The sequence below is a fragment of the Oncorhynchus keta genome, chromosome 24 (genome assembly GCF_023373465.1).
Source record: "Oncorhynchus keta strain PuntledgeMale-10-30-2019 chromosome 24, Oket_V2, whole genome shotgun sequence".
Classification (NCBI taxonomy): Eukaryota; Metazoa; Chordata; class Actinopteri; order Salmoniformes; family Salmonidae; genus Oncorhynchus; species Oncorhynchus keta.
Window position 1 is genome coordinate 31,788,648 of NC_068444.1, and position 25,503 is coordinate 31,814,150.

General features: G+C 42.2%; 3 protein-coding genes and 1 pseudogene across 3 annotated transcripts in view; all 4 read right to left on the reverse strand.

Moving 5' to 3' along the window:
- LOC118357392 (growth arrest-specific protein 7) overlaps positions 1–2,417 on the reverse strand; it is a 53,219-nt gene extending 50,802 nt beyond the window's left edge. The window contains exon 1 of the mRNA XM_035734444.2: positions 1,904–2,417. Within this exon, the coding sequence (XP_035590337.1) occupies positions 1,904–2,083 (180 nt within the window). The 5' untranslated portion in view covers positions 2,084–2,417. The remainder of the gene's footprint in view (positions 1–1,903) is intronic.
- A 269-nt stretch (positions 2,418–2,686) lies between these two features.
- LOC118357391 (myosin heavy chain, fast skeletal muscle-like) lies at positions 2,687–21,635 on the reverse strand. The gene is made up of 54 exons (XM_035734443.2): positions 21,487–21,635; positions 21,261–21,405; positions 21,084–21,172; positions 20,435–21,005; positions 20,218–20,344; positions 20,001–20,115; positions 19,825–19,865; positions 19,275–19,458; positions 18,965–19,130; positions 18,772–18,881; positions 18,363–18,655; positions 18,068–18,262; positions 17,883–17,967; positions 17,583–17,752; positions 17,256–17,360; positions 17,066–17,161; positions 16,847–16,966; positions 14,659–14,875; positions 13,847–13,990; positions 13,032–13,188; positions 12,895–12,922; positions 12,682–12,787; positions 12,468–12,560; positions 12,312–12,375; positions 12,132–12,230; positions 11,929–12,032; positions 11,623–11,761; positions 11,353–11,471; positions 11,107–11,256; positions 10,843–11,013; positions 10,442–10,748; positions 10,281–10,345; positions 10,099–10,186; positions 9,439–9,556; positions 9,212–9,335; positions 8,971–9,107; positions 8,596–8,851; positions 8,014–8,256; positions 7,748–7,924; positions 7,507–7,652; positions 7,323–7,413; positions 6,828–7,217; positions 6,496–6,747; positions 6,207–6,403; positions 5,813–5,996; positions 5,568–5,733; positions 5,331–5,455; positions 4,877–5,185; positions 4,462–4,665; positions 4,206–4,331; positions 3,944–4,114; positions 3,618–3,722; positions 3,390–3,485; positions 2,687–3,292 (listed from the first exon to the last, which is right to left on the reverse strand). Exons 17-54 carry the CDS (start codon positions 16,918–16,920, stop codon positions 3,143–3,145), a joined length of 5,892 nt encoding a protein of 1,963 aa, XP_035590336.1. The 5' UTR covers positions 16,921–16,966; positions 17,066–17,161; positions 17,256–17,360; positions 17,583–17,752; positions 17,883–17,967; positions 18,068–18,262; positions 18,363–18,655; positions 18,772–18,881; positions 18,965–19,130; positions 19,275–19,458; positions 19,825–19,865; positions 20,001–20,115; positions 20,218–20,344; positions 20,435–21,005; positions 21,084–21,172; positions 21,261–21,405; positions 21,487–21,635; the 3' UTR covers positions 2,687–3,142.
- Positions 21,636–22,060: 425 nt separating this feature from the next.
- On the reverse strand, positions 22,061–24,748 carry LOC127906081 (myosin-4-like; annotated as a pseudogene).
- On the reverse strand, positions 24,727–25,345 carry LOC118357731 (myosin-2-like). The gene is made up of 2 exons (XM_052478141.1): positions 25,307–25,345; positions 24,727–25,067 (listed from the first exon to the last, which is right to left on the reverse strand). Exons 1-2 carry the CDS (start codon positions 25,325–25,327, stop codon positions 24,825–24,827), a joined length of 264 nt encoding a protein of 87 aa, XP_052334101.1. The 5' UTR covers positions 25,328–25,345; the 3' UTR covers positions 24,727–24,824.
- Between the last annotated feature and the right edge of the window lie 158 nt (positions 25,346–25,503).

The window sequence follows — 25,503 nt, forward strand, 5'->3', positions numbered from 1 at the left end:
CTGAAACTACTTCTCATCTGAAAGTAGCCGGCAGGGCCCAATTATGACACATTCTCCAGATTCCATGACAATAACACAAAGATAAAATCTACAAGTTAAAGTTATTAAAAAAATAGAAGTTATGAACATCTCATCATAAAAATATGAACTGAATGCCTTCTGTGTTGTATTTGTTTGTTCAAATGAAGGCAGCATCTATCCATACAAGGAGGTTCCTGGGGACTGTGTGGATCTGAGGGTCTGTCAAGGCGAGCACGGGCCTGATGACAGGTTCTCTGTTGAATGATTCATCAAAAGTTTGAAGAAGAAAAAAAAGAAAGAAGAATAGACTGTTTGGAGAACAAAGCCTCGTCTGCTGAAGATGACAATGGAGCGTGTCTCAGACAGAGATCAAAGCGCCGCACTGTAAACTACGCCAGCAGTGAACACACACATTCCCCTGATTCCAGCGTTGAAAACACCCTGGTCTGAATTGATGATATATATGGCTGTTTCTAGGTGTGTTTCTCTCGTTTGAATTCAAATGTAGAACAAATGGAAGGGATCAACAGGACGTTCCTGAAAATGCCTGGCTAGTTTGATTGGTTGACCAGAATAAGGAAGTTCATAGTGGGGTTTTTTCCATTCAGATCTATATGCAAGAGCTAAGTCAGCATTAGTAGCAATCATTTGGTAACTCATTCGGAAGAACTTCCTGTTTCTACGTCAGTGTTTCAAATTAAATGTTGATGGTGCAACACACATCCTAAACCTGAGCCAATGCAACTAACCATTCAAGTCATGTCCTTCAATGCAGCCTCCACCTGTTACACACCCAGGATCAGGTCATGTCAGAGCTACTTCCCACTTCTCCTTATCTGTAAAAATAGAAATGTACACTACTGTACCAAGTACCAGATTCCAAACCTCCCTGTGTGTACATGTACAACCTCTATCAAGAGATCTGACCCGTTATGGTAAAAGGTGGATGTACACATGCTCTGGAACCCCAGGGTCACCGGTGATTTGGCAGTTCCCCTTCAAGCGCTACACAACTACATCAAGCTGGTATGTTGAATGACCGATTGAGGTGTGTTGAGGACCAGCTGCCTCGGCCAGCCTGACCAGCCCACATCCTACAGATCTACTCCCATCTGCCCATCTCATTTCTGATCCAGTGATTTACTGTGTCCGCGAGTGGGTGTCCATTTCCTTTAGCCAATTGTTGATAAAACATGTAATTAGCTGTGTGTTTTCTTGTCACTCTTGGCTAAAAACCTCAATTCAAGACCGTCTTCGCTTAAGGATTTCCCTGTCCTCCTGTGAACCGCGTGTTCACCTGCATACCGCACAAGCGTGTGTTTGTGCGTACTTGTGACCTTGCTGTGACAGAGCAGTGTGTTCCCTCAGTAATCTGCCCCGTGCACTCATGCAGACAGACACAGGCAGGAGACCTGAGAATTCCAATGGAATGTGTCAGGAATGAGGAAATGTGGTGGAGGCCTCAGAAGAGTGGACAGGGGTGGGGAGGCTAGCGCTCAAGCTGATCGAACACCAATGGGGAAAACTGTTTAAAACCCTAATCTCCTCTGAAACAAAAATCACCACATCTGTTAGACACCAGCCATGGAGTGTGAATGTGGAGTTATGTGGATATGAGAGTGGACATATGTATTTACCACAATGTCAAAATATCTGTCTTATTTAAGTGTGAAGACATATTGACTCTTTATGATGACGTTCTTTCATTGGGCAATATAGTAAGCATCATAAGAAACTCTTACTACTTCATTAGGTCTTACTGAGTATACACGCCACTCCAAACTCAAAAGGGAGAGGGGGAAAAAGTGTTTATTTTGTTGCCATTTGTTTCACCATTGGCATTGCAACATTTATTGATCTGAAAGTGGACATTCAGACTTACCTCTAAGACCTGAACATAACTTGCTGGGAACCATCCCCGTACTCCATCCAGCTCTCCTTCCCACCAGCCGCCAGGCAACGGCTGAACTATCTTTATGATTTCTCCAACTTCAAAAGTCAAACCCTGCTGATGTTGATCCCCGCTGAAGGAGTATAAACTTTTGCAGTAAGATCCAGACATCGTTATCTTCTCCAGTAAAACGTCGGGTCCGCGCGTAGATTCACACAGACTGATCCCCTCCCTCGAGATTCACTTGGCTCTTTCTTGTCACACTTGTAATGTTGATTCGTTAGCGCATTAATGACAACAATCCAACATGTTGCGAATCTGGTTAAAGTACTTTCTGAGTGAATGAAAAGGTATCCCTTGTCAAAAGGATCCTGTAAAATCCTGAACTCAGCGCAGATGCGTTCTGAGCGTGTGTATATGGGCGCTTCTCCGTTTGTGTGAACTCCCTTTCGCAAAGACCACAGTCAAGTCTGTGCTCCTTCAATTCCGATTGCGCCTTTCTATGAGATAACTCGGTACTCGCTTCCGTTTTTTTTTGACGCACATGAGTTATGTTGTGGGGATTAGTAATCAATTAGCAACTTTCACCAAGGCTGGGCCTATTGAAATGTAATGTACTTTGTCAATTGAATCACTTCTCCAAGACGCGATTGTTTATGAAGTTTTGACAAGGCGACCGTGGAAAAGAATGTGACTTTGCCATAACGTGAACTGTAGAAACGGAGCTCCACGGATCAATGATATGCACGTCCAATGAATGCAGCTACAGAGTCATACTTTTGAATTGTGTGCCACAATTTATTTTGCAATTAAACGTAGTGCAGATCTCACAATCTTGGTAGGCGAGCCTATGCTCTTTGTAACACACAGTATAGCCATATTTATTAGGTTGAAAGTAATCTTAGTGTCGCAATCTTGAAGTAAAATAGTGGAGGTAAGATAAAACAAATAAAACCGGGTGTTAACCACAAGGCGGCGCCAGAATACTTCAGGTAGAAATGCATTATTCTTTCCAAGGAGCTTATATCATATTATGTGAGTTTAATAATACAGCACATACAGTGAGCCAAGCATGCGTAGTACATAAGTCATTCAAAACTCCTATTTTAGGAGTCTTCTGAGTCATATCTTCTCTTCGCTATTCTTTGCTCTGTTTGGAGAAAAACATTTGATATCATTCACTACCTATGAATACAGTGGCATTACTAAACAACTTTATCTGTAAAGGTATCATTTCAAACAAACCGTTGAGCCCATGTCTCTGCTCTTGGCTCTCATCTTGTTGACCTGGGAGTCAGCGAGATCAGCCCTCTCGGATGCCTCCTCCAGTTCATGTTGCACTTTCCTGAACTTATTCAGGTGGGTGTTAGCCTGCTCTTCCTGTGGAGAAATTCAGCATCAAGGTTAACGTCATAATCAAATAAATATGCAGCCATTTTGAATTGGGGTATAGATGACAAATGGAAGTTTTTCTTACAGCTTCCTCAGCCTGGCGTTTGTATGCCTTTACTTTCAGCTGCAGCTTGTTCACCAGGTCCTGGAGTCTGAAGACATTCTTCTTGTCCTCCTCTGCCTGGAAAATATTGTTATTATTACCATTTTTGTCTTCATCTACCTACCCCACATCATTGTCATCATCATAACCATCATTATCATTAAACTACTGTAGTAGTGGTAATATCAATGCAATATGGTAATCCTCTACCTGGTAGGAGAGTTCCTTGACTCTCCTCTCATATTTCCTGACTCCTTTGATGGTATCAACTCCCATCCTCTGCTCAGTCTCCAGTTCTCCCTCCAACTCTCGCACCTGCAACCCAGAGGGTCAAAGGTTGGAATGTCACTCTTTCAAATATATTTGTTTAATTAATGTGCACTTCTTTTAAAAAATCTATTTGAAATTCAGATGCAGAGTTATTATAGCCTAGAGATTTTCCTACCGCTCGTACTCAGTTGGCTAATCCTCTGGATATCATCCATTTGAGAGCTATGCATTTGCATATCAAAAGAGAATAGCTGTTATTGACTCACCCTGGTCTCCAGTTTCTGGAGCTGCTTCTTGCCTCCCTTCATGGCCAAGTTCTCAGCCTCGTCCAGACGGACCTGCAGGTCCTTGACTGTGACCTCCAGGTTTTTCCTCATTCTCTCCAGGTGAGCGCTGGTGTCCTGTTCCTTCTTCAGCTCCTCAGCCATCATGGCTGCCTGCATTAGCACACAGAGAACAAGGACAAACAGGATTGAAAGAGGGATGTCTATGACAGTGTACTCAGTGAAACCTATGGTTGTCACTCACTTCCGTGATTGCCTTCTTTGCTTTCTCCTCTGCATTCCTGGCCTCCTGGACAGCATCCTCAACCTCAGCCTGGAGTTGGGTGAGGTCAGCATCCAGCTTCTTTTTGGTGCTCATCAGGTTGATGTTCTGAAACAGAAGTTCTTAAACTTGAGAAGTTCTTCCTGACTTGACCAATGAGAGTAGATCAGGCCTCAACTGTAATTTACATGATTATATTTCCTTATAAATATGATGTAAGTAAGCCACTGACACTAACCTGGGAATGCAGTAGCCCCACTCTCTCACAGACGTCAGTCAGTTCCTGCTCGGCTATCTTGCGGCTCCTCTCCGTCTGCTCCAGGGCAGCCCTCAGCTCCTCCACTTCGGCCTGCATCAGGGAGCTCCTGCGCTCTACCATGGCTGCCTGGTCCCTCAGGTCCTCCTGGCTACGCAGAGCCTCATCCAGGTGCAGCTGGGCATCCTGGAAAACCAGTCACAACCATGTCTTGATTAGTTTTATGAAGTGTACATGCAACTGAAGTGCAGCAAGGAAGTAGAGTTGTGGATCCTACTTCTAACACCAATTCAGTGAAGTTGGTGGATAGTGCTACTACCCTGTTCTGTTATGATGCCACACATTACCCTGCTCCAAAATTCAACACATGGCTGTTTGCAGTAAAAGTGACCCTCACCTTAAGTTGTCCCTGGACATTCCTCAGCTGTTTCTGGGCCTCAGCAGACTGCCGGTTGACATGACTCAGCTGGACCTCCATCTCGTTAAGATCAGCCTCCATTTTGCGTTTGAACCTGAGAGCATCATTTCTGCCCCTGACCTCAGCTTCCAGAGTGCTCTGCATGAACTCAATCAACCTCTGGCTGTTGCATTTTAGCTTATCCATCTCCTCGTCCTTCTCCGCTAGCTTCCTGCCCACTTCACCTTTGACCTGGGCCAGCTCCAGGTGCACACGTAGGATCTTGGACTCCTCATGCTCCAGAGAGGCCTGAGGGAGATACAGGTGGTGATTGAAGAACACTTGCATTGAAGTGTACATGTAACTATAAAGAGTACAACCTACCAGGTTGTTTCATGCGCAGAACTGAACCACACCAACTTTACTCATCTACAGTATTGTTGAAACAAAGTACCTCTGCTTCCTCAAGAGCTGTCTGGATCTCTGCATTCTCAGTCTCTATAATCTTCTTGGCCTTCTCCACTTCATGGATGCTCTTCCCAGTCTCACCAAGCTGATCACTCAGGTCTGTGACCTCCTCTGGTGATCAAATAGAAAAACAGATATTTGGTCTATAATTGTATCAGTTGCCTTTGCCTATAGGATACTTGTTAAAGTCTTAAGAATGCCAAAACCACAGTCTCAGCCATACGCTGCAGCGTCTTGTTCTCTCTTTTCATGGTCTCCAGCTGATCCAGACATTCCTCGTAAGAATTCTTAATTTTGAAGAGCTCAGTGCTCATAGCACGAGACCCTTTCTGGGAACCTTCCAGCTCAGCCTGACTCTCCTCATTCTTCTGCTTCCATTCGGTCAAAACCTGAGGAGACAAAAAATGTGTTACCAAGAAATAGACCTCAACTTAAAATGATTTGAGTCCTCTCCAAGTAATGTAATACCTTGTCAAAGTTCTTTTGCCTTTTGTCCAGGTTAGCAGCCCATGCATTATTTTTCTCCTGATCAATCACCAGGTCATCCACCTCTCCCTGCAGCCTCTGCTTGCTCTTCTCCAGAGAGGAACACTTAGCGTTCACAGCCTCAATTGTCTCTTCAGCATCCTGAAGACGCAGGGCAAGCTTCTTCCTAATAGATAAATTAAAAGTTATAGAGAGACATAGATATAGAGATTTCAGCAAATGCTGCTATATATTAAGAAATAGAATGGTCTCTAAATTGTCATCAACAGTTGTTTTTTTTAAACACTGTATGCAAATCAGAATATCTTTGCAATTGAATGTTTGGTGTCAGCGTGAGACCCTAACTCTGTATATCTACAGGTCTGACTAATCATACTTGGCCTCCTCCAGCTCTTCTGTTCTCTGGATGGCATCAGACTCGTATTTGGTTCTCCACTGAGCCACCTCTCCATTGGCCTTGGACATGCCGCGCTGCAACTCTGCCTTGGCCTCCTGCTCCTCCTCGAACTGCTCCCTCAGCAGGTCACAGTCATGGCGGGACGATTGGAGGACATGGGCTAGGGCATTTTTGACCTGCAAACACACCCAGTAAGGGAAACGTTTAGTATATGTTTTAATGTTTATTTGATGTGATGCGGACATTTGAATCAGTTGTGTTTCTGTACCTTAAGCTCCTCTTCAGCCAGCCTCTTCAGTTCATCCACCTGCGAAGTCAAAGCCTGTTTGCTTCTGGTCAGCTGGGATACCAGTGATTCTCTCTCCTCCAGCTGACGAGAAAGCTCGCCATTCTCTGTTTGGAATCTTGCTTTTTGAACAGTGATGTCAGTGACTTTTCGCTGACTTTCGTCGCTTTTGGCCTTTAGCTCGCTGATTTGATCTTCAAGACTTCGACTTCGGCACATTTTCTCCAGGTTACTCTGGCAGAACAAAACATTCTTTATAACCACAAATATAAGTTTGAAAATGTGCAATAAATCTTGTTAACTTGTCAACTTACCTTCAATTTGGACACCGACTCCATGTTGCTGACCAGGTCACTGATCTCCATTTTGTATTCTCCCTTCTCCTTCTCCAGCTTCTGCTTGACTCGCTGCAGGTTGTCGATGTGCTCTCCCATCTCGGCCATATTTTCTGCATGTTTCTTACGCAGGGCAGCAGAAGTAGCCTCATAGTGCAGAGTTGACTCCTCCAGGTCTCGTCTCAGTTTCTGAAACTCGGCCTCTCGCTTCTTGTTCACCTCACTCTGAGCAATGGTGGCTCCACCAGCTTCTTCAAGCCTCTCGCTGATCTCCTCAAGTTCCCTGGCGAGATCAGACCTCTGTTTCTCCACCTTAGCCCTGGCAGCACGTTCCGCCTCAATCTCCTCTTCCAGCTCCTCAATACGGGCCTGGAAAAAACAAAACAGTTGATTTAAAAAAAACATGGGATGCATTGTTGGCAGTTGCACCACATATCAACATCATTGCTTGAAACATTTGTTGCAATTTGATACCTGATGTTCCTTTAGTTTCTTCTGCACCTGGGCACCAAGGGCTTGCTCATCCTCCATTTTCCCAGCAAGATGACAGATTTCAAAGTCTTTCCTATAAGTTAAATATTCATTGAAAGTTGTTAAAATGTGGATAGAACCTGATCCAGTAGAATGTGTACAGTATGTAAGAAGTATTTCATCGTACTTCTTCTGCTTTTCATCCATTTGCTGTTTTTCATTCTCCAGGTCCATTATGGATTCCTGGGCATGTTTTAGATCTCCCTCAATCTTCTTCCTGGATCTCTCAAGGTCCATGGAATGTTTCTTCTCTTGTTCAAGAGAGCCCTCTACCTGTAACATCACATGGGATCATTGTAAGAATATACCAAGGTTAGGACGTCATGACATACCGTAGGCCTATGATGTACTGGACTTGTCAAACTCACGTCGTCCACTTGCTGTTCCAGCTTAGCCTTGGCTTTGGTCAGAGTGTTGACTTTCTCTTCCTCTGCCTGGAGATCATGTAAGACTTGCTGGTGGGCTTCTTGGAGGGCTTTCTTCTCCTTGGATAATTTAACAATGGTTTCATCCAGTGTTGACACTTCTTCAGTCAAGTTTTTCACCTGTTCATACAAACACAAAAGTGAACGTTCTCAAACTGATCAAATAAAAAGCTTCAATGTAGACTTTATGCCGGGGAAGTGTCTTTAACCTTGTTTTCAGTGGCATGTTTCTCTTTCTCCACTTTAACCAGGGTGAGCTCCAGATCATCAATGTCTTTCTTTAACTCAGAACACTCGTCCTCCAGCTTCCTCTTCTTGGCGGTCAGCTCAGCGTTGATCTCCTCCTCATCCTCCAGCCTCTCACTCAGCTCTTTAGCTTTGACCTCCAGCTGAATCTTGTTCTTGACGAGACTCTCACATCTCTCTTCCGCATCTGAAAGGTTCTCACTTTCCTACAGAATTATTTTCAAAACATGTTTAAATCAAATATTGTATTTATTTGTTACCGGTAACTTCACAATTTACCAGTAAACTACCATCATTTTGGAAACTTTAAAAGATTATAGCTCATTTTCATAACATGTCAAATATATACAATTAGAAAATAAGATGTTTTAAAAATGAAAACTAGAATGGCAAAGCTGTAAAACATTATCCTAAATATAACCCATCAACTTAGTGAATACCGTTGGTGTTTAACCTTTTATATTTTTGACATGCTTTTATTTATTTTACAATGTCAATAAAGCTTTGTTGTAAATGTTTTGGGGCCTAACTGGTGAATAACATACCGAAGCTACTTGTAACTGAAGATCGTTATTTTCCTGCAGAAGGGAGACCATTTTCTCCTCTAGTTCCTTCTTCTTGGCTTCAGCCTTGGCCAGGTTCTCCTTGCACTTGGCAAACTCTTCCTTCATGGTGGCCATTTCCTTCTCTGTCTCAGCACTTTTCAGCAGGGGCTTGATCTTGAAGTACAGCTTCATCCATGGCCAGTGTTTCACGTTCATGAAGGAGCGGATGTTGTACTGGACGATGAAGATAGATTCTCTGTGTGACGAATAAGTGGTTATTACATCAATCACCATGGTCAGAAAAATGAAAAATTATAGCTTCACAGATAATTAGTCAAGCAGATCAGTCCTACTGAGGCAATTGAACAGTCTTACCTTCGCTCCATCATCTTTTTGAACTCCTTCCTCATGACGAAGCCTCTGCAAAGCGCTTGAGTCATTGTAACCAACGCTGCCAGCTTCTCATCTCTCATCTCCTCCAGAGTTCCCAGCAGCCCAGCCTTAAAAAACACCTGAGAGACAAAAATACATAGTTGGGCCGTAGAATAGGATTTAGATTGACTGCCAATGTTAACTTTGTGGCTTGTGATTGTGAACAAAATTGGGCTCCTCTTACCTTGGTGTGCCCAAATTTGTACTGAGTGTGGTCCACATCAATTGATCCCAAGAGCCTCTCTGAAGCTTTCTTGTTGTCAATGAACTGGCCATCGGGGATAACACTGGCATTCAATACTTTGTACCTGTTCCAAACATGAAAGATATATATTTTAGGTATGTTGTATTTTTTTCAAAGGATTTAAATGCATAGCATTTTTGGTGAACTACCATGGAATGATAGTATACCTTTGCTTGAAATCACCATACAGGATTCTGCTTGGGAAACCTTTTCTGCAGATTCTGATACCTTCTAACACACCATTACACCTCAGCTGGTGGATCACCAAGGCATTCTCCATGAGACCTAAGATGTACAAGATTTTGGCTGCATTTTATCTGAAGAGAATGGTTGTTCACTGCCATAGTGAGCTCCAAAAGTATTGGGACTGTTACCCATTTTTTGTTGTTTTGGCTCTGTACTCCAGCAATTTGGATTTGAAATGACTATGAGGTTAACGTGCTGACTGTTAGCTTTCATTTTATGGTATTTTCATCCATATCGGATGAACCGTTTAGAAATTCTAACTTTTGTTTTACATAGTCCCCTCATTCTAGGGGACCAAAAGCATTGGGACAAATTCACTTATGTGGATTAAAGTGGTCCAGAGTTGAGTATTTGGTCCCATATTCCCAGCATGCAAAGATATTTGTGCGTCGGTAACTTTCTCACACATCATTATTCACAATTCATTCAGGATGATCCGTAGTCCTGGTAGCATCCACATCCATGTAGAAGTGTTTTACAATGCATTTGACAATAAAACAAAACAACAACCCGCTGTCCCATTACTTTTGGAGCTCACTCCATCTCGTACATACACTCAGTAACCAATGCTTTCGTGCTACCTGGAGTCTTTGACTCGTTGGGAATCAAGCAGCGCACAAAGTGAGGATGAGTGCATCTGAGGTTTGTCATCAGCTTGCCCAAGTTCTCCTGTGGGATGATAGTAACGTAAATGAGTGGAACGTTTGAGTCTCAATACCTCATTTGTAGTCGTTATTTTCACTACTTGATGCATCCGGCCTACCCGAAACAAGGCAGACACTGTTTGGAAGGAGCCACCTTTCTTCTTGGCACCTTTCTTGCTAAGATCTGTCAATGAAACAAGCGGGAGTTGTGTGAATATCTATAACACCATGTTGTGTATACAAGACCATGTTTTTAGAGATAAAGTTATAGATCCCATACCATCGGCTTGTGTAAAGCTTGCATATAAGAGAGACAGCAGTTTAACGGCAGACTTCTGATACAGCTGGACCACAGACTCGTTCAGCGGGTCCTTGTTCTTGTCCAGCCATCCACAGATGTTGTAGTCGACAGTTCCGGCATAATGCATCAGGGAGAAGTGGGCCTCGGCCTTGCCTTTGGCAGGCTTGGGCTTCTGAAAGCAGCCAGTCTTTCCCAGATGCTGGTCGTACAGCTTGCTCTTGAAGGTGGTGTCTGAAGCCTTGGGGAACATGCACTCCTCTTCGAGGATGGAAAAGATGCCCATTGGCTGTCGTGGGATGAAGTTGAAAAGAGGTTGATACGAGATACAACAGTAGTGTAAATTCTTCTCATCTGACATGAAGCCTTCCCATTACACTTACCTTCTCAATGAGCTCAATGCAGGCGGCCAAGTCCATTCCAAAGTCTATGAACTCCCACTCAATTCCCTCTTTCTTGTACTCCTCTTGTTCCAGCACAAACATGTGGTGGTTGAAAAACTGTTGCAGTTTTTCGTTGGTGAAGTTGATACACAGCTGCTCCAGACTGTTGTACTGTAGAAAGTATTTGAGTGGCATACTGTGTTTCAATGTTACAGAGACTGTATCATTCGATTAAGTACTGTGCTGAGGACATTCAATACTTACGTCAAAGATCTCAAACCCAGCGATGTCCAGGACACCAATGAAGAACTGCCTTGGCTGCTTGGTGTCCAACATCTGGTTAATGCGGATAACCATCCACAAGAACATCTTCTCGTAGATGGATTTAGCCAGGGCCATAACTGAATTATGGACCTGAAAGTTAAACAATAATACAACAGAATTGGAATAATCATAAGGGACTGATTGATGTATATGTATTGGTAATATTGAATAGATATGATTTTTCACCTGCTGGACTGTCTGTCCCTTGGTGACATATTCATTTCCAACCTTCACTCTGGGGTAGCAGAGAGCTTTTAGCAGATCTGCAGAATTCAGGCCCAGGAGGTAGGCAATTTTGTCAGCCACTAAAACAATGACAGGAGCCGTAGAAGAATTTTAACATCTCTATTACTTAAAGTTGATCATCACTGAGATGAGTCACATGTTGTACTTTTCAGAGTAAGTATATATACCGTATGTTCATATTATGTATACATATTCAAAACCCATGTTTACCCTCAGTGCCGTCTGGCTCTGCTTGCTCCTCCCTCTGCTTCTGCTTGAACTTCATGTTCCCATGATGCATCACAGCACCTGTCAGCTTGAAGATGCCCATCTTTTCATCCAGCGTGAAGCCCAAGATATCAATAGCAGTCTAGTAGCCAAATCAATCAGATATAAGTCAATTCAATGTTAATAGAAGAGTAGGAAACCAAGTATATACTATAAGTAGATTCCACATGATGTTGTATTATGCTAATCGCATTATGGTAAATGTGCAAACATAATTTGTAAGTTATTTGTCAAATCAAGAAGACCTACATCGGTGGCGACCAGTTCATTTTTGTCTACGATGCTGGTCACAGTGATCTGCCCCTGACTGATCATGGGGAAATCATATGGGTTGGTTGTGATGAGCAGCATCTCTGTGGAGATGAATATAGTCATTAGTGATTTAAAATGCAATACTCAGCTTTAATGTCAGGATGGACCATTGGCAATACCATGAGTCATGTGATCCTTACCTATCAGCTCTGGCTTGTGGTTGGTCATTACTTGATAGAAGATGTGATAACTTCTCTCATCAGCAAGCTGGAATGTCACTCTGGACTTTTCCAGCAAGTCTGGGGAAAGAGTCAAGAGTGCCAATGCCTTCCATAACCTCTAGTCTAGACCATGCACAGAAACATACAGCATAGACTCACATGTCTCAATATCAGCTGATGCTAGCTTTCCAGTGGTTCCAAAATGAATCCTGATGAATTTACCCTGTTTGGAAAATAATAATTTAGGATTCCTGGTTTGAACTGTAACACGTCTTAAGAAGTATATTAAAGATAACGGTAATAGGCTCAACTTACAAATCGTGAGGAGTTGTCGTTCCTCACAGTTTTGGCATTCCCATAGGCCTCTAGCAGAGGGTTGGCTGCAATGATTTGATCCTCCAGCGAGCCCTGTAGAATAATTGCTTACACTTTACTTCACAAACCACTATTTATCTGATATTTACTTGTTAAAATGACTATTACATACATTTGAACTAGTTTTTTGTCAGCTGGTATCACAGGGCCTCACCTGCATTTTGCCACTGGTAGATTCTTTCTTCCCAGACACTGCGATTGTCGCAAAGTACTGGATGACACGCTTAGTGTTCACAGTCTTCCCTGCACCAGATTCTCCACTGAGTTCAGATAAATAAACAAGGTTGGGAAAAGAATAAGATAGGTAAGATAAGTGGTACTTGTGGTACAGAAATATGACGGTTTGTTAATATAGAATGCAACTTACGTGATAAGGACAGACTGGTTCTCTCGGTCTGTGAATAAAAATATTTTGATGAGAGGGCTTAATGAGGGGGATATATTGACATAATCAGGTAATTCTGCTAAATAAGGTTTTCCATTACAGCCAAATATCAACCTTACCAGTGAGCATGAACTGATATGCGTTGTCAGAGACAGAGAAGATATGAGGTGGGGCTTCCATGCGTTTCTTCCCTCTATAGGCCACTACCACCTCCTGGTTGTAGACTGGTAACCACTTATAGGGGTTCACAGTAACACAGAACAGCCCAGAGTAGGTCTGAAACATAGTTTAGTAACCATTACTTTTGGCTTATCTCATTGGTATTGTATTGGAGTGAATGATAAAGAATTGTATATACTACACAGTGGTCTAAAGTACTTAAATAAAAATACTTTAAAGTACAACTTAAGTTGTTTTTTGGTGTACCTTTACTTTAGCCAACTTTTACTTCACTACGTGCCTAACGAAAATGTACTTTTTACTCCATACATTTTCCCTGACACCCAAAAGTACTCGTTACATTTTGACAGGAAAATGGTCCAACTCACGCACTTATCAAGGGAACGCCCCTGGTCATCCCTACTGCCTGATCTTGCGGACTCACTAAGCACAAATGCTTCATTTGTAAATGATGTCTGAGTGTTCGAATGGGCCCCTGGCTATCTGTAAATGTAAAAATATATAATAATTCTGCTTTCTGGTTTGCTTAATATAAGGAATTTGAGAGGATTTATACTTTTACTTTTGATACTTAAGTATATTTAAAACCAAATACTTTTAGACTTTTACTCAAATAGTATTTTACTGGGTGACTTTCACTTTTACTTGAGTCATTTTTATATTAAGGTATCTTTACATTTACTCAAGTACTGTATGACAATTGAGTACTTTTTCCACCACTGACAGTACGTAATGTCAAGCAGTCTAGACTCACATAGATCATCCATGCTGCGTAACGCTCTTTGAGGTTATACAGCACAGTGGCCTCGTTGAGGTGGGTCATCATGGCCATGTCCTCAATCTTATCAAATTTAGGAGGATTCATTGGATACACATCATCCACCGTCACTGTTACACCCTTGGAAAGTTAGACATGAGAGTTATTAACATGTAGTACTACTTCTGTTAATTACTAACATATTGTATTAGTTATTATTACAATGTACACTGAGTATGCAAAACATTAACACCTGCTCTTTCTGTGATAAAGACTGGCCAGGTGAATCCAGGTGAAAGATATGATCCCTTATTGATGACACTTAAATCCACTTCAATCAGTGTAGATGAAGGGGAGGAGACAGGTTAAAGAAGGATGTTTAAGCCTTGAAACAGTTGAGACGTGGATTGTGTACGTGTGCCGTTCAGAAGGTGAGTGGGCAAGACAAAAGATTTAACTGCCTTTGATCGGGGTATGTTAGTAGGTGCCAGGCTCACCAGTTTGTGTCAGTAACTGCAACACTGCTGGGTTCTTCCACACTCAACAGTTTCCTGTGTGTATAAAGCATGGTCCGACACCCAAAGGACATCCAGCTGACTTGACACAACTGTTAGAAACATTACAGTTAAAATGGGCCAGCATCCCTGTGGAACGCTTTAAACACGTTGTAGAGTCCATGCGCAACAAACTATGGCTGTTCTGAGGGCAAAGGGGGGTGCAACTCAATATTAGGAAGGTGTTCCTAATGTTTGGTATACTCAGTGTAGTAATACTGTCTATATTAATTAGTTGTGGAGTCAAACACTCACTTGTCCACCAGTAATCTTTACAGTGACTTTGCCACCGTCTCTCTTCTGGATGTTGCCTTTGAGGTACAGCTCTTTGCTGTCGGTCACATAGCAGGCTGTCTTGGCATCAAATGGGATGTTCTGAGCGGCAATCCTCTCTCTCTCCGGTTTCCGGAGGTATATGGCTGCCTCGCCGAAAATGGCCATCTCTGCGTCCGTACTCATGGCTGGGCTTTTACTGTGAAGAGAAAGCAGAGTTTCAAAATAAGTTTTTTTTTAAATCACTTTCTCTGATGGAGAGACATCCAGTGACAGGAATCAATTAAAAGGACCAGCTGAGAGAGGACTGTAAAATAAAGCGTCTTCAACCTTACCCAAATCCAGACTCACTGAGAAAAGGTTGCTGTTTTGTTTCACTCACCTGAGGAACCATTATTTTTTAATTCATTTTTGCATTTGAAAACATCATAATGGAACCTTTTGTTGATGAAAAAGCTTTAGCATAGACAGTCAGTAGTGCACAAACCTCTATAGGAGAGGTTTTAATATTACTCACCAGAGTTCTCCCTCAGACGGATCCCTCAGTAATCAAAGGGACTCACTGGGGGCGGCTTTTATTGAGATAATTTGGGTCGCCCCTCATATCCTTCCCGTTGTTTTGGGCATGGAAAAGTAAGCCACCCCCCTGATTAGTTCTCTGTCATCTCTCATTATGGGGCTTATTCTGGGATCTAGTGGCATGGTGGCCAGACAATGGTTTTCAGAGGCAGAGGGCAGACGTTACATAAACCGATGGATGGAATTGGAGAAATGTGAAACCTTGAAATAGTTTGCGTCTTAACATTTTTTGGAGGGACAGCTATCCATTTAAGATGAAGCAAAGATAAGGATACATTTGTGATCCTATTCTAAGCATGATCTTAATTGGTCCTTGATGTATGTGACAGGAAATGGCATTTCAGCATTTGTATATTTTGCCAGGCATATAGATGTTCCATCTATAATGTGTAGTTCCATCAATTATATTCCTAGTTTAAAACATCAATCTAACATAAATCAATAACATGGAGATACTCAGCTGTTAATCTGTTTGTATTTGGGCAGAAAGAGCCCAGGACCTTATTGGAAATCAAATTAAAACCCTAGTGTAATCCTGCTTTATTGAAAACATGCAGAATGGGTATTATACTTCCATGCCAAGTGTAAATTCCAATCTGGTTTTCAGACAATTGAAATTCCAAAGTTATGATGACCTTTGAGACACTAAATGTGTGCGTTTATTACTGGACCACAAAAATAAGACAAACACAGGTGGGATGCGCCACCCTAAATATGATAGTCAATCACTGTGCAATAAACAGATAGTTCTAAAGAAGGCATCACACAGCTAATGATTTAGCCCAGCGATAGGAAATGTCTCTGTGCCTTTCTGATCTTTCTGATCAGTCTGGATTGACATTTGAATATGGGGCCTTAATCATGGCTAATCCTGAGATAGCATGCAAGCTTTAGGCCCGTAGGCCTTTTGTGTGTGCGTGTGTTCTGTATTGGACTTTGACATTGGAGAGGAGGTCTATTTTGGCTGTCGTGGGGAAGCCCAAAATGTCACCATGCATTCTCCTGAGGTTCACTACTAATCTCTGAAAATCGCAGACTCTCAAATGAAATTAAAACTACATGGAGGTTCTGCCGGGTCTAAATTAAGCCTCAAAATCCATACTGTTTGGCTGACTAATGATTTGAATGATTGTGTTACACTTGTTTATACTGTTGCCTTGTTTGGCAAGATAATGACAACAACAAAAAACCTATCAAAAGTAGGCCTAATGAGATCACTGGAGGATATGTTAATGCAAAACAGATAAAAGTGAATGTTAATGTTTTGTGTCACACTTTAAAACAACCCCAGAAACAGTTATACATGCACTTGCTTAATTTATTTTGTACTATAGTTCCACTAGGTTGTGCTACAGTCTATACATAAACGGAACCAGACATCCAGGCAGGCATCCAAGCAGGCACAAATCCTGGGTCTTCTAACCACTTCTGGGTCTTCTACTCACTTAGATTCAGGCTGGTACATAAGATAAAAAATATGTAATACAAATGTTGTTTTTATTTTCCTTTTTTTTGGCAAATACTACACACATCAATCAATCAATGTGGTGCTGAAATATATGAATACTTATGTTTTTGTATCGTATCGTACCTTCCCGGCATCCCTGCTCTTGTTGAGCTGGGACTCTGCGATGTCAGCCCTCTCCTCTGCCTCCTCCAGGTCATGCTACATCTTTCTGCACTTAGTCAGGTTGGTGTTGGCCTGCTCTCCCTGGAACAACACCACCAGACCATAATACAAGTAGTCAGGGATTAACAATAACAACCAGGTACTTTTTCATTTGGTCATAGGTCATTGATCTAAGCTTACAGCTTCCTCAGCCTGACGTTTGTAGGCCTTCACTTTCAACTGCAGCTTGTCCACCAGGGTCTGCAGCCTTTGGACAGTCTTCTTGTCCTCTTCGGTCTGCAAGCAGAGATCAGCAGATCAATCAGTGAGGTAAAGGAAATTAGATCACTTCTGATTGAATCAGATTCCTCTGAACTCATTTCTCTACTACCTGCTAGGTGAGCTTCTTGACTCCCCGCTCATATTTTCAGACTCCTTTCATAGCATCAGCTCCTCTTTTCTGCTCAGCCTCCAGTTCAAATTCCAGCTCACGCACCTGCCAATGAGTGGATCACATCACAAGTAGTCAACACTTGATGAATTGTTTCAGGCTTCCTCTGGGATATGCTTCCATTATAGCAGCTAAAAAACAATGATTTCACTATGCCTCCAGCCTAGCAGCTCTGGGAGACAGCACCATCTGCCGGTATGTCATTAAATTAATCTAGAATATTTGAGTCCCATACTATGATAATCTTGTGAAAAGGGGATGGGTTACCTGAGCCTCCAGTTTCTGGAGCTGCTTCTTTGCCGCCCTTCATGGCCAGGTTTTCAGCCTCATCCAGACGGAGCTGCAGGTCCTTGACTGTGACCTCCAGGTTCTTCGTCAATCCTCTCTACATGACCACTGGTGTCCTGCTCCTTCTTCAGTTCAGCCATCATGGCCACCTGTGTAGGAGAACATTTCATCACATCATATTGTTGTTGGTTTTACATGACATGAAGGTAAAATATTGTGAATCTTTGCTTGATATGACACAGTGATGGCTTTCTTGGCTTTCTCCTCTGTGTTCCTGACCTCCTGGATGGCATCCTCCACTTCTCCTTGCAAGTTAACTGACATCTGCATCCAGATTTTTCTTGGTGTTGAGAAGACTGGTGTTCTGTTAAAGTATGGCATTATAGATAATGTTATTAGATGTTACAATAGTGGCATGGGAAATCTATATAAACCTTGGCAAGGCTACATATTTGTGAGTATACCTGGGAATGCAGCAGCCACACTCTCTCACAGGCATCAGTCAGCTCCTGCTCAACCATCTTGCGGCTCCTCTCCGTCTGCTCCAGGGCAGCCCTCAGCTCCTCCACTTCGATCTGCATCAGGGAGCTCCTGCGCTCTACCATGGCTGCCTGCTCCCTCAGCTCTTCCTGGCTACGCAGAGCCTCATCCAGGTGCAGCTGGGCATCCCGAGGAGAGAAATAAACTCAACTTTATAATAAAGTTAATTAGTAAGACAGTATAGATTCATATTATGTAGAAATGCTTTGAATGCATTACCTTGTGGTCTGCCTGGACGTTTCTCAGCTGTTTCAGGGCCTCAACAACCTACCTGTTGGCGTGGCTCAGCTGAACCTCCATCTCGTTGAGATCGGTCTCCATCTCCTTTTTGATCTTCAGGGCATTGTTTCTGCCGAGGGTCTCAGAGTCTAGGACCGACTGGATGGTGTCAACGACATGCTTGTTGTTTAGTTTGATTTGCTCCATCTCCTCCTCTTTCTTCGCCAGCCTCCTGTCCACCTCATCTTTGACCTGGGTTATCTCCGGCTGGATTCTTCGTGTTCCAAAGAGGCCTAAAATAATTGGATAAATTGACAATGACGAAACAATATCTGTTATTCATGCTGAAATTATTCCATTGATTATTGACATTTTCATATTTCAGGACATTTCTCCATTGGCATCAAACCTCGGCCTCCTCCAGAGCAGATTGGATCTCAGATTTCTCTGTTTGCTTCTTGTTCTTCTCCAGTTCATTGCTATTCTCACCAACTTGTTCCATCAGATCAGATATTTCCTCTGGAATAACATTAGTATCATAGTTAGTTACAGATCTGAAGTTTAAACCTGCAGAGACACAGACTATTGTCTAGTTAGCATACGTTGCAGGTTCTTGTTCTCTCTCTTCATGGCCTCCAGGTTCTCCAGACATTCCTCATAGGAGTTCTTTATTTTGAAGAGTTCAGTGCTGAGGGAACAAGACCATTTCTGGGAACCTTCCAGCTCAGCTTGACTCTCCTCATACTTCTGCTTCCATTCAGCCACAATCTAAGGAGGGTTTGAAAGATATTGGCAAAACATTGGTAGTCCAATTTAGTATAGTCTACTACTTAAGGGTCAGAATTGGTGGGTGACTGATAAACTTTTGTTCTATGGAGGTCGCTACATGTAAATTCAATACAAGTGTATTACCTTGTCATAGATCCTTTGCTTTTTATCCAGGACAGCTGCTTGACTATTTGCTCTCTCCACAAGAGCCATGAGGTCCACCACCTCTCACTGCAGCCTCTGCTTAGTCTTCTCCAGAGAGGCACACTTGGCATTCACAGCCTCAATGGCCGCATCAGCATTCTGGAGTCGCTGGGCAAGCTTCTTCCTGAGGATATGAATGTCCTTATTTAGTGTTGAAACACAATGTTTCTTGGCCTCATGAAGGTGAGCAGTACATTTCTAAAGTACAATATTTGGTTTGGTCAGGGTGTGATTTGGGGTGGGCATTCTATGTTTTGTTATCTATGATTTTGTGTTTCTATGTTTTGGCCGCATATGGTTCTCAATCAGGGACAGCTGTCTATCATTGTCTCTGATTGGGAACCATACTTAGGTAGCCCTTTTCCCTCCTTTCTGTGTGGGAAGTTATCTTTGTTTGTTGGCACTATTGCCTTAAGCTTCACGGTTGGTTTTGTATGTTTATTGTTTTTGTCGGCGTCATCCTAAATAAAAAGGTAATATGTACACTCACCACACTGCACCTTGGTACAGTTCTTTCAACAGCCGTGACACCTTTACACCAAAAGATGGGAGTTGGTTATCATTTTTAAGCATGTGTAGAGCTGTGTACTTTCTTTGACTTTTATTTGTACTCTTTTAGAGGTCTAGATATGAATGAATTCTTCAAAGTAGAATTTTAAAACAAACCTTTGTTTTCTTCTTCAAGCTGCCTATTCAGCTCTTCAATTTGTTGAGTGAATGATAACTTGGTCCTTGACATCTGAGAAAGTATCTTTCTCTTCAAGCCGGCGGGAAAACTTGCCTTTCAAATTAAAGTATTACAAGAACATTTGTTAGAACAGGCCCTCTTTAATTGTGGTCCAAGTGGTGGATTATTGCCAACTCAGCATGATGTATTTCCTACCATTCTCAGTTTGAAGTCTTGCTCTTTGAGTATTGAGATCAGTGAGCTGGCGAGTGTTCTCATTGTGTTTGGCCTTGTATTCGCACAGCTGGTCCTCCAGAGCATGACACATCTTCTAGTAATTTGCCTTAGAAAAATAATAAGCAATGTAATCTGTTTTCATGAATTAAAAAAGTATGAATGCATATTTCTGTAATGGAATGAGATTGTTCTCTACCTTGTATTTGGACACTGATTCCATGTCGCTGACCAGACCATCAATCTCCATTTTTCTTCACTCTTTTCTTTCTCCAGCTTCTGCTTGATACGCTGCAGATTGTCAATGTGCTCTGCCACAGTGTCTGCGTGTTTCTTACGCAGGTCAGCAGAAGTAGCCTCATAGTGGGCGGCAGCGTAGCCTAGTGGTTAGAGCGTTGGACTAGTAATCGGAAGGTTGCGAGTTCAAACCCCCGAGCTGACAATCTGTCGTTCTGCCCCTGAGCAGGCTGTTGACCCACTGTTCCCAGGCCGTCATTGAAAATAAGAATATGTTCTTAACTGACTTGTCTGGTTAAATAAAGGTAAAAAAAAAATGGTGCAGAGTTGACTCCTCCAGGTCTCGTCTCAGTTTCTGAAACTCGGCCTCTCGCTTCTTGTTCACCTCACTCTGAGCAATGGTGGCTCCACCAGCTTCTTCTCCTCTCGCTGATCTCCTCAAGTTCCCTGGAGAGATCAGACCTCTGTTTCTCCACCTTAGCCCTGGCAGCACGTTCCGCCTCAATCTCCTCTTCCAGCTCCTCAGTAGAGGCCTGAAATAAAGTATTGAAGGAAACATTTTAAACACAAAAAGGGCTTAATCTTGAAGGCAATATTTTATCGTTGAGTACCTGGAGCTCCCTGATCTCTTTCTGAGATTGAGCTGACAAACTTTGCTCGTCCTCAATTTTGGTGAGAAGCTGGCTGAACTCAGCCTTTCCTGCCATGTCAAACCATATGATTAGAGTTTCTACCAAAATCACATGTACTAGAATATGAATGGATAAACACTGAAGTGTTTATTGTACTTTTTCAGTTGATCCTCCAGCTGCTGCTTGTCGTTCTCCAGATCCATTGCAGATTCTTGTGTCAGTTTCAGAACCCCTTCAAGCTTTCTTTGTCCTCTCAATATCCATCCATATCTTTTTTTTCTTGCTCCAGAGAACACTCAAGCTGTAAAACGAAGTAGGAAGTATGTTTAATAGTGAAACCTATCCAGAATAAAAGCTAATAAAGCTCAATGTTTAGACTTACATCATCCACTTGTTGCTCCAGCTTAACTTTGGCTTTGGTCAGAATGTTGACTTTGTCTTCCTCTGCCTGGAGGTCATCCAAGGCTTGCTGGTGGGTCTCTTGGGGGGCTTTCTTGTCCTTGGATAATTTTCCAATCGTCTCATCTAAACTTCACATTTCTTCTGTCAAATTTTTCACCTGAAGGTTTTTTGAAAAAAGACACGTCAGTGAATGAAGGATCATACTTTTTTTTAGAAAACAGACCCAAAACAGACCCATACATGAAAGACAGAGACATGTTTCTCCTTCTCCACTTTGGCCAGGGTGAGTTCCAGATCATCAATGTCCTTCTTCAGCTCAGAGCACTCATCCTCTATCTTCCTCTTCTTGGAAGTCAGTTCAGCATTTATTTCCTCCTCATCCTCCAGCCTCTCACCCAGCTCTTTGGCTTTGGTCTCCAGTTGGATATTGTTCTTGATGAGGCCCTCACATCTCTCCTCTGCATCCACCAGACCTTCACTTTTCTGGAAAGAAAATGTCTCAAACAAAATATAATATTCTGTTGATATTTTCTATTGCATCCTGATAACCTTCCTTTTTGATGTGATAAAATGACTCTGGATCTCTAGAGCAAGTTATCCAATGTTGTAAGAACATTGTTTCCTATCCTTTGGCACTCAAGAACTATACTTACAGCCTGAACTTGCAGTCGCAGGTCATTCTTCTCCTGGAGCAGGGTCACCAATTTGGCCTCCAGCTCGTTCTTCTTGGTCTCTGCTTTGACCAGGTTGTCCTGGCACTTGCCAAAATCCACTAGTCTAAAAAAAAGTACAGTTTTATAGCTTCTTTAATCAGAACTAGTTTTCAGCTGAGCTAACATAATTTCAAAAGGGTTTTCTAATGATCAATTAGCCTTTTAAAATTATAAACTTGGATTAGCAAACACAATGTGCCATTGGAACACAGGAGTGATGGTTGCTGATAATGGGCCTCTGTACGCCTATATATATATTTCATAGAAAATCTGAAGTTTCAAGCTACAATAGTAATTTACAACATTAACAATGTCTACACTGTATTTTTGATCAATTTGATGTTATTTTAATGGACAAAAAATGTGCTTTTCCTTCAAAAACAAGGACATTTCTAAGTGACCCCAAACTTTTGAACGGTAGTATATATTTTTTTAATAATTAAATTAAAAGTTTACACCATATTAGAGCAATTCTATCAGATATATGAAGGGGAGTGAATAATGGTAGGAGGGAGGGAACAACTTTCTGGGGTGACATGCATCCCAGGTTTTTACCCTCAGCGCCATCCGGTTCCGCCAGCTCCTCTCGCTGCTTCTGCTTGAACTTCATGTTCCCATAATGCATCACAGCACCAGTCAGCTTGTAGATGCCAATCTTCTTCTCTGAGGTGAATCCTAGGATGTCAATAGCACTCTAGAAGCACATCAGTGGACAGAGGTTTTTTTTTTTTAAATGAACGAAACAGAGCATTTGTAAGGGATCCTGATCAAATCAAGAATTAGGAGACAAATTCAACACATTTTCTGCAATTTCAGTTTTGATTTAGCCCAAATTTCTCTCCTTACGTCAGTAGACAGCAGTTCATCACAGTCATCGATACCAGCCACAACACTTTCCCCATGGCTGATAAACAGGAAGTCATAAGGGTTGGTGGTGATGAGAAGAGTACCTATGAGCTCAGGCTTCTTGTTGGACATGATCTGGTAGAAGATGTGGTAGCTCCTCTCTGCTGACAATTGGAATGTCGCCCTGGATTTTTCCAGGAGATCTGCCAAAGCAAAGAGAACATGTCTGTGCTGTGATTTATGTGTATGTCATCGTATAAAATAGATGTTTCTGAGCCAAATGTGACATACCACTTACGGTAACACTTTATTTGGATAGTCTGTAGAATATCTGCAGATGGACTATCAGACTTTCTACTAACCCGAACCCTAGCCCTAACCTCTGTCCTAACCCTAAACGTAACCCTAACCGTAACCATTTCCCTAACCCTTATTCTAAATCAAACCCCAACCCTAACCATAACCTTAGTAAGCAGCTGCTTATCAACAGTCTGACAGTATGACCTGGAAAATCTGGACTATGCAAATAGTGTGACCCAACTTACAAGTCTCAAAATCAGCAGAAGCCAATTTTCCTGTAGTTCCAACGTGAATTCTGATGAATTTTCCCTGAACAGAGAGAACAAGACGGTAATGACCTTGATGACTTAACAATGATGACAAATAAGTGGCACCATATGACATAGACAGAAATACTGATTTACAAAGCGAGAGGAGTTGTCGTTCCTAACGGTCTTGGCATTTCCAAAAGCCTCCAGCAGAGGGTTGGCTGAGATGAACTGGTCTTCCAGGATTCCCTACAGGTAAGATACTTGATTGGATGACTGGTCTGTTGTAACATTCATTCAATCATAAAGTACAGCAGATTATCTGTCTGTTTAGAGACCTACTAAAGGAATGTTCTTTGTATAGCTGTCTGAACAGTGTTTCTTGAGAGGAAAATGAAGATGTTGAGTTCTACTTGCATGCATTTTGCCTGGACCCTCTTTCTGCTTGTCCCCATTTCCAGACACTGCGATGGTCGCAAAGTACTGGATGACACGCTGGGGGTTCACAGTCTTCTCTGCACCGGATTCTCCACTTGAGAGAAACACAAAGCACATCCATAAAAAAACACAATGTTTCTTCCTGTTGAAGAAAGTCTGTTGATTTTCAAGTTCCATTACTTACGTGATCAAGATGGACTGGCACTCGCTATCTAAATGAAAAGGAGCATCACAATCATGAGAAGAACATACTGCATATGAACAGACGACAAATAAATTACATTGAAGAACTTGAATCCTACCAGTCAGCATAAACTGATAGGCATTGTCGGAGATGGAGAAGATGTGGGGTGGAGCTTCCTGACGTTTCTTCCCTCTATAGGCCACTACCACCTCCTGGTTGTAAACTGGTAACCACTTATAGGGGTTCACAGTGACACAGGAAAGCCCAGAGTAGGTCTGAAAACACAGCAGTGATTGTAATATCTGTTTAAGGAGAGTTATGTGGAAAGGGTGAGCTTTGGAAACAAACTCAACTTCAGACAAAGCACAACCTTCACTCGTGTCAAATGTGACTCACATAGATCATCCATACTGCGTAACGCTCTTTGAGATTATACAACACAGCGGCCTCATCGAAGTGGGTCATCAAGACTTCCTCTTCCTTCACCGTTACAGTCTATGTTTAGGAAGAAGAAATGGATACATTTCTGTAAAACACTCGATCTCGATTGTTTACATCTTTTTTTTCACATGGCACTGTACTAGTTCAATTAGACGTAACTCAGTGCTCCCGCTTCAGTCTTAAAGGTTGCTTTGCTGCCCTCTTTGCTTTGGAGAGTGCCTTTGACATACAGCACCTTAGACTCAGACACAAACACAGCCGTCTTGGCATCAAAGGGTCTGTTCTGTGCTTCTATCCTCTCTCTATCAGACTTCCGGAGGTATGGGGAAGCTTCCCCAAACACACCCATCTCAGCATCTGAACTCATCTTTGTAATGCACCCTGGAGGGGACTGGGGGGACAGAGATGGAAGTTGGAAATGAAATTCAAAGTATTTGTCAATTGAACGGAAGAATAAGAATGACTTTTAGACCACAAGAGGCTGCTGAGGGGACAACAGCTCATAATAATGTCTGCAATGGAGCAAATGGAATGGCATGGAAACCATGTGTTTGATGTATTTGATACCATTCCACTCATCACGCTCCAACCCTTACCATGACCCCATCCTCCTGAGTTTTAGACACTTACCTCCCTCTGATGATAATTCATGTATGAGATCCTTTGAGTAATGTGTGTTCCTATAAAAAAGAAGTCAGATCACTCAAATCATAAGATCATAGTACAAATGTCTAGCAATGCTTTCATTGGAACGTAATGGAAGTTATCACAAGGCACAAGTACACTATACTTCAGAGTTTGAAGGGCCTTAACAATATGTTACTGTA

Coding starts and splice junctions, on each gene's coding strand:
- LOC118357731 (XM_052478141.1), bottom strand. CDS start 25,327: ATGAATTATCATCAGAGGGAG. Junction 25,068..25,306: donor TGAATTATCATCAGAGGGAG/GTAAGTGTCTAA, acceptor CTGTCCCCCCAG/TCCCCTCCAGGGTGCATTAC.
- LOC118357391 (XM_035734443.2), bottom strand. CDS start 16,920: ATGACCTGGAGGAGGCAGAGGAGAGGGCTGACATCGCAGAGTCCCAGC. Junction 11,472..11,622: donor AGAGCCAGACGGCACTGAGG/GTAAACATGGGT, acceptor TCATTGTTTTAG/TGGCTGACAAAATTGCCTAC. Junction 3,486..3,617: donor TCAAGGAACTCTCCTACCAG/GTAGAGGATTAC, acceptor AATATTTTCCAG/GCAGAGGAGGACAAGAAGAA.